At 39.5% G+C, this 8,014-nt stretch overlaps 1 protein-coding gene across 1 annotated transcript; it reads right to left on the minus strand.

The window, feature by feature from the left end:
- Nucleotides 1–4,442: 4,442 nt before the first annotated feature.
- LOC103511854 lies at nt 4,443–5,799 on the minus strand. The gene has a single exon (XM_008476596.2). It carries the CDS (start codon nt 5,797–5,799, stop codon nt 4,516–4,518), a length of 1,284 nt encoding a protein of 427 aa, XP_008474818.1. The 3' UTR covers nt 4,443–4,515.
- Nucleotides 5,800–8,014: the final 2,215 nt, after the last annotated feature.

The following is an 8,014-nucleotide window of genomic DNA, read 5'->3' on the forward strand; positions in this document are numbered from 1 at the left end:
AAATTGGGAAAAGGTGCATCTAAAAAAGTTAATGGCCGATCTTACCTATAGCATTTCCCTCACTATTCAGCAGGTCTATCTCATCATTGATAAACTTGGCGTTGGGATACTGGATGTTTGGTTGGAAACAAGTGGACAGGATGGCGGTGAAGTCATTGCTAATATTCATCTCAGCTGATGCTACTTCTGTTCTGAATGGCAACCGTTCTGCCTTGAGCGTCATCATGACTACTCGGATATGAATGATAAAGTTGTTGTGAAGACGGACAAGGTCCTGTGCGTTTAGCGCGAATATCATCATCTTCCCTGACTTGAACGTGACGTCATCATGAGCACACTCCGCGCAGAACTCCCCCTGACATATCTCCAGGGGAGGATACTCCAGGAATTGGAAGGTAGTGCAGACCAGACCGTCTGGGAATGTTTCCTGAGGGCGGGGCTCCCATTTGACTCCGCCCACTTGTAGTTCCATCTGAAACAAGCGTTGCTCATCGCCGGAATTTTCCATCCCTTTGTTTAATTTTGATTTTGAGTGCTTTGGAAGAAATATGTTTGTATTTTTTATGCGTTGCTGGCTAATGACTATTTGTTTTGTTGTCAGGAGATAGGTCCGACTCCACCATTATTTTTGGCTAGTTTGAACAGGCTTCAGCAATATGACTATGAAGAATCGGAGTCACAACAACGTTAGGTGTTGGGTGAAAGATTTGGAGTGTAACAGTTTTCTACATTAAAAGTTAAAGAAAGGTTAGGTGAAAATAAGTGAATACATCAACTGGAAGACGGGTAAAGAGCCACATTTCAAGTTGAGTGACAAATAATAAGACAGCACAAAACTTGGAGAATACCGAGTTTTTTCCCTTCATATGTTACCCTTTCCAGGATGCCCTCTTTACTCTTTCCAGACACACAGACAGCAAGCACTACATTCGTATTCTTCTCCTGTGAGAGGATTGTCACATAAATTATCTTCTCTGGTTACATCTCAGACTTGGCTGTCAGAGTTTACTTATCTCTCCAGTCAGGATTAAAATGAACTAGGACAGTTCCCTGGGAAGTTTTCACCATGATGGAACATCTGTGTTGACGTAACGCCAGAGCTGTTAGCGCTCTACCAGCCTTACTGAATATTGTGTATAATTAATATTCACAACTTTGTGCTGCTGCTTGGGTTCTCTCATCCTTCCATGTTTTTTCTCCCAGCACTTGTGTCTCTTCTATTAACCTGTTTGTTTATTAACTTATTCCGTTACATTTCTTCATTCATTAGCATGATGAAGCCCTAACGTGGAGATTTTTTTTCTTCCTTCTTCATTGCTGCTTGTTTCAATGCCGCATAGTTCAATGTTGTTCACAGTAATTCTCTCTGTATTCTCTTGTTGATACTTGTGAAGATTTTTCCATGTTTCTAGTGTTTTGGGAAGTTCTCAATGACTTAGTGTGTAGTTATGTTGTTGAGCACTGTTTGTACCTAATCCAATTTGTTCTATTCTCTACTTGTTAATATACCTCTACTGTACGGTGTATGTAGATTAGGAGATTATTTGATGGTGTCGTGGTTGAAGTCATCGGGATTTCCCCTGTGGTGTTGCAGGTTGCTTCATATCCTTCAATCCACTGTGTGCTGAGTCTTCTGTGGTGGTCCCAGTGGTTTGTGGATTAGATGATATTAGATCTTGGATTGATTCCCCCAGAGATGATTCGGTTGTTGGCCAGCCGGTTAGGTTTTGTGTCATCTGCCATTTACAGTTCATTGTGTAGAAGATCGTACTCATATTCATATTATGGTGGAGCAGCAAAGTAGGAAGTGAGCCATCCACGACTGTGACAATATAGGGTACCTACAGGTTGAAATTATTGTGGTTTATTGGTTTTGACATGTCTACCCTCGTATCCTTTTGACACTCGGCATGTCAATATTGATAGGTACCTAATTCGTTTTGACAGCTGAACACTCTCATGCTTGTATTCCTATTAAAAAATATTAACACACAGGATATTAAGGTGATGTCACTATTGACTCTCGGGGAGCATGATGAGATTGCGATAGAATATTGTAAACATGATTGGTCCAATGGCCCAGCGCTTTGTATATCTTATTATGGGGTTGTATTCCTTGCTATAAAATACATCCCAATAAGGGTTCTCCCATGAAGGTTTGATACATTAGCGACTATTTCGCTATTGAGCGAGAGAATCCAGAATATTGTAGACGAAAGTAAGGAGTAGGTACTTGTTTAGGGGTCCCTCTCTGGGGAGAGAGTCTAACTTGACTGGATATTTTCCACTCATTCGCTCTTCCGCCCAACCTCTCCCTCCCCAATATTCTATCTTCTCTTATTTTCAATCATCTTCCATTATCTCTCTCTCCTCCTCCCCCTTGCTCTTCCTCATTCAGTCTCCTTCACTGTGGATGATATCTGAACAAATAATGTACTCTCCTCATTCCTCATCTCATCTGATCGTATTTCATAAACTGATGAGCTTTCTTATGTGCTTCATCATAAGCCGTTTTCGATAAATCAGAAATGCCATCATTTCTGTTCTCTCTCTGTTAATAAAGCTCTTTCTCTCTAATAACTTGAAATCTTAATAACTTGAAAAGGCAGTGAGGCGCGAGATATGGATGCATTAGGATTTTCCTCAAGTCTCGAGAGCATTCTTCAGTTTTCACCATGAGTGAAAATAAACAACGAATTTTGGGAGAAATTCGATATGTGTGTGTGTGTGTGTGTGTATGTGTGTGTGTGTGTGTGTGGTGTGTGTGTGTGTGTGTGTTGTGTGTGTGTGTGTTGTGTGTGTGTGTGTTTGAACATTTGAAAGCTGGAAGCTATGAGAATCATCTCCGATGATTTTGGGTTTCTCCGAAATTTTCCGTTTTCGTTTGAAGTACGAGGAGGAGAAAACCATTTGTGCATTTCCAGATTTCCACCATTGAACGGGAAATGTGGAAAAAAAAAGATGGTGATGGTGAAATAAAATTGAATGAACACATGTTAAAAGATTTTGTACAAAGAAATTGCAAGGTGTATGGATTGCGGTTTTGGATTGAAAGCTGTGGATAGTGTAAACTAGAAAACTTACGAGTTTTTCAATGTCAAACTTTGAAGAATATCCCCTGCTCAAAAGTTTGAAGCACATTTGTGGATTTCTGAAGATACATTGGCTCATTTGCAGACCTTCTCTGAGCAGGTCGATTTTTGAGAATTATACCTACATAATGGATATCCTCCCCAAAATGTTATTGATAGCTATGCCTGAAAGAAAAGCTTCCAATACTCCCATTCTACATCCACAATATCTATGTACCTACATACCCAGGTACTTGGTTGTTACCTAGTTTTGAATTGAAAATTGTATTTCAGTTAATTGGAATGATGCAGTGCCAATCGTTGATACCCTGTAGGAGTTCCAGGATGATACTTTGGAAAGTGGAAACAAATAATGATTGAAAAATGAAATAGGGTATTGGTTTTTATTATTTTCCTCGTTTGTTATTGATGTTATAATGATTTCATTCATTTCCCATTGAGAAAATTGTTTACCTAGCTGCGGGCAAAACTGTACGAAACCATTAGATTTGTTTTAAAAACTATCCTCCGGTATGGATAAAAAAAAAAAAACCCCTCTTTCATGGTTTCTATGCAAGCTTGGTAAACAATCATTAGAAAGTTATAAACTAGACTGACTGCTTTCTAGTTTTCTAAAGAAACACCCTTGTATATCCCTCAAAACTTCTCAAAGCACTCCTGGCACTCCAATTTTGCCGTGTTGACAAAAAATGCCATTTTTTTGGATGGCACTTGATCAGCGTGGAAAAAGAAACTAATGAAAAATCTCATCCATCCACTCTCATTAATTTTTTCTATACCTTGATAACTTTTTTTTTTGAAAAGGTATGAAAAAAGAGACGCTCCCGTGTTCTATATTTCACTCACCTATCTATTCTGTAAACAGGGTAATGCGAAAGATGTGAGATTTTTCGTTTCTTTCTCAATGATAGTGGAACATCAGAAGAAAAGAGAAAACCTACGTATACAAATTTTAACACAGTACCTATCTAGGAAACTTTTTTTTAGAACTTTTTGAGAAGAAAAGTTGGTTTTCAAAGTGAGAAGTAGGTCTTCTCCAACGAAAAGGTATGAAAAAAGAGACGCTCCCGTGTTCTATATTTCACTCACCTATCTATTCTGTAAACAGGGTAATGCGAAAGATGTGAGATTTTTCGTTTCTTTCTCAATGATAGTGGAACATCAGAAGAAAAAGAGAAAACCTACGTATACAAATTCTAACACAGTACCTATCTAGGAAACTTTTTTTTAGAACTTTTTGAGAAGAAAAGTTGGTTTTCAAAGTGAGAAGTAGGTCTTCTCCAACTGGAAACTTTTTTTTAGAACATTTTGAGAAGAAAAGTTGGTTTTCAAAGTGAGAAGTAGGTCTTCTCCAACAACATTTTTACTTTTATTTTGGATTAAAACAATATCTAAAACCTAATCATCCTTGTCCCCACACGTCTCATTCTTCCATTATTGTTCTCAACACACTATCATGCATGACTTCAACTTTGGAGCTAATGTGAACTTTCTTCTCCTTACGTTCTTCCTCCACCGCCTCCATCTCCACCTCCGCCTGCATTGGTTCAAACTGACGCACATTAGTCTCTGGATGTGTATACACATCATATCGCCGCTGGATTTCATCTTTGATTATCATCATGATTATCTCTTGCTCTGTGTTCCGTAACTCCATTCCTATGGTTTCAGTCAGGGTTTGTGTAAATGCATTGTTAATCTCCTCCACTATTTCACTCAGATGAACCCCATAGTGTTGCAAGTCGTCTAACACGAGTGGTAGAACGTCGCGCACTAAGGCCTCACTTGTTACCACAGCGCTAATCTTACGCATCAGATCCTCCACGATGCGTTTCCGCTCGCATTGTTGTTCAATGACCTTGAGGAATGCTTGGCTCTGTTCGGTTTCTATTCGGACAGCCTCGGCTTCATTCGCTTCCCGCGCGGCTTGTGATTCCTGTAGCTGACGGTATTCTGTACGTAACCTATGTAACTCCTCCTCATGACAAAGTTCCAATACACACTGCTGGGTGATCTTATCCGAGATCACTTCGACATACATTGTGATGTCTTCGTCCCAAGGCACGACATCAGCCGAAGTCACCTGTGTACTCCGATCAAACCCGAACTTCTTCGTTCCCGTCTCATCTTTGACTTCTAGTGGTGGACACGTGATTTGTGTCGCTTTGTCGGTGCGTTGTTCAGTGGGGGATTCAGGATCAACTTTGATGAGTTCATCATAGTTCTTGTTGGTTACTCGAGGCGGGGTTCGTATCCTGGTACGCAAGTCCCGTAATGTCTGTCGCTCTACTCTCAGTCTAATCTCTGTCTGGGTGAGTGGTTTGTGTTTGGGGCATGTCCTCCTATTGGGTGGTGCTTTACGTGGAGGACCTGGCGTTAGCTTCTTATTCTTGGGACGGCATACTGCAACGCATGGAGAGAACTGACTAATCTTCTGAACTTGAGGAGGATGTAGTATACTAGTGTAGGTGTCGTATTTCTTCCTATACACAGGTGATACATATCTGTACCGTTGAGGATTGACTGGTGCACATGCATCATGTATACCGACTTGACGTTCCAGGACGGCATACTGCAACGCAAGGAGAGAACTGACTAATCTTCTGAACTTGAGGAGGATGTAGTATACTAGTGTAGGTGTTGTATTTCTTCCTATACACAGGTGATACATATCTGTAGCGTTGAGGATTGACTGGTGCACATGCATCATGTATACCGACTTGACGTTCCAATACTCCGACCACAGTAGTGTTCAGGTGAGGGGTTTGACTTAGAATGATCATACTGATTATGATCAGGGCAGCAGGATCCTATGTGGAACTTCTTATGGTAAAGTCACTTCTTATTTCTTATTGAAATATCTCAGGAAATGTGGTCTTGATATGAACAATCTTTCTACTCTTCTTTCTGTCTATCGCATTTGTCACTAGTAAAATCACATTTTGAATACACTTGAACTTGAGACTTATCTAACTATGCAAATGTTATTTGAAAATCCGTATTGAACCTCTGCACAATTCTTTCTGTCTATCGCTGCATTTGTCACGAGTAAAATCACATTTTGAATACACTTGAACTTGAGACTTATCTAACTATGCAAATGTTATTTGAAAATCCGTATTGAACCTCTGCACAACTTCAACTTGGGTCTTGGTTGAAAATAAATCGAGTCCACATTTATCATAATGTCTATCGCTGCATTTGTCACTAGTAAAATCACATTTAGAATACACTTGAACTTGAGACTTATCTAACTATGCAAATGTTATTTGAAAATCCGTACTGAACCTCTGCACAACTTCAACTTGGGTCTTGGTTGAAAATAAATCGAGTTCACATTTATCATAAGTAGTAATGACCGAGGTATAGTTCTCAATAGAAGTCATGATAATTTTAACCAATATTTGTCTTCTGTTACATCCCTAGTAATGACCGAGGTATAGTTCTCAATAGAAGTCATTATAATTTTAACCAATATTTGTCTTCTGTTACATCCTGTATTTATTCAGGTTCTTCACTTCCCTTAGGTAACGTAGGTATTACGTATTTTGGGCACCACTTGACCTCAATATTGTCATGTTCTCTCTCTCTCTCTCTCTCTCTCTCTCTCTCTCTCTCCCTTTCTTGCTCTTTCCTTTCCTCCTCTCCTCCCCTCTGTCCTTTTTACTTTCCTTATCCTATAGGAAGGAAAGTAATGTAATCGGGTCAAAATTTCGATGGTCAGTTTTTAGTGCCAAAACACGTTTTGAGGTCCCTAGAGCCTAAATCCAAAGTTTCAGCCATTGGTCCCCCAGAGAGGGACCCCTAAACAAGTACCTACTCCTTACTTTCGTCTACAATATTCTGGATTCTCTCGCTCAATAGCGAAATAGTCGCTAATGTATCAAACCTTCATGGGAGAACCCTTATTGGGATGTATTTTATAGCAAGGAATACAACCGTGTGTCTGTGTGTCTGTCTGTAAACAAAATATCTCGAGAATGGTAAGAGCTAGAGACTTGAAATTTGGTAAGTAGCTGTCAAATGTGACAAGGATGCGACACGAAACTTTTGGTTAAGACCAGTGCAACGGTTGGCGGCATTTTACCGCTTTGGCGGTTTTCGGTGTAATTTAACAATATCTCGGGAACGGTATAAGCTAAAGACTTCAAATTTGGTATGTAGTTCACAAGGGCGGTTTTTGGTGTAATTTAACAATATCTCGGGAACGGTATAAGCTAGAGACTTGAAATTTGGTATGTAGCCGCTTTTTGTGACAAGAGTGAGACACGAAACTTTTGGTTAAGATCGGTGCAACGGTTGGCGGCATTTTACCGCTTTTTGGCGGTTTTCGGGTGTAATTTAACAATATCTCGGGAACGGTATAAGCTAGAGACTTGAAATTTGGTATGTAGTTCACAAATGTGACAACTGTATCTCGGGAACGGTATGAGCTGGAGACTTGAAATTTGGTATGTATTTCACAAATGTGACAAAAATGCAACACAAAACGTTTGGTTGAGATGGTTGCTGCGCTTGGCGGTATTTTGACCGCTTTTGGACAGATTTCGATCGTTTTATGGCGGTTTTCAGCTATAGCGACAAAACGGTTAGAGATATTGTAAAAGTTAGGGTAAAAGAACACTCAAATAAGCATCATTCAATAGGATAAGGAAAGTCGTGTGATGTTCACACCAGATTTTTTTATTTTACACTCGTTTTCTCTTGTTTTCTATCTTTCTTTTTGTGATTTTCTCTCTCCTTTTTTTACTCATTTTCGGCCTTTGTCTTTTGTTCTGAAAAGGAGAAACTCTTTCTCTCTCTCCCTCTCTCTTCTCTTTGTTTTTCCCTCTCTTTTTTTCGTTGTCTCATTTAGTCTCCTTACCGAAAAAAATGAACAAAGAAGGTTAACAGGTCGCGTCGCCTTTTTTTTTTTTTTTTTT

The sequence above is a fragment of the Diaphorina citri genome, unplaced genomic scaffold (assembly GCF_000475195.1).
Source record: "Diaphorina citri unplaced genomic scaffold, Diaci psyllid genome assembly version 1.1 scaffold759, whole genome shotgun sequence".
NCBI lineage: Eukaryota > Metazoa > Arthropoda > Insecta > Hemiptera > Psyllidae > Diaphorina > Diaphorina citri.

What these genes read in the sequence shown, in the direction of transcription:
- LOC103511854 (XM_008476596.2), bottom strand. Translation starts at nt 5,799, where the DNA reads ATGCATGTGCACCAGTCAATCCTCAACGCTACAGATATGTATCACCTG.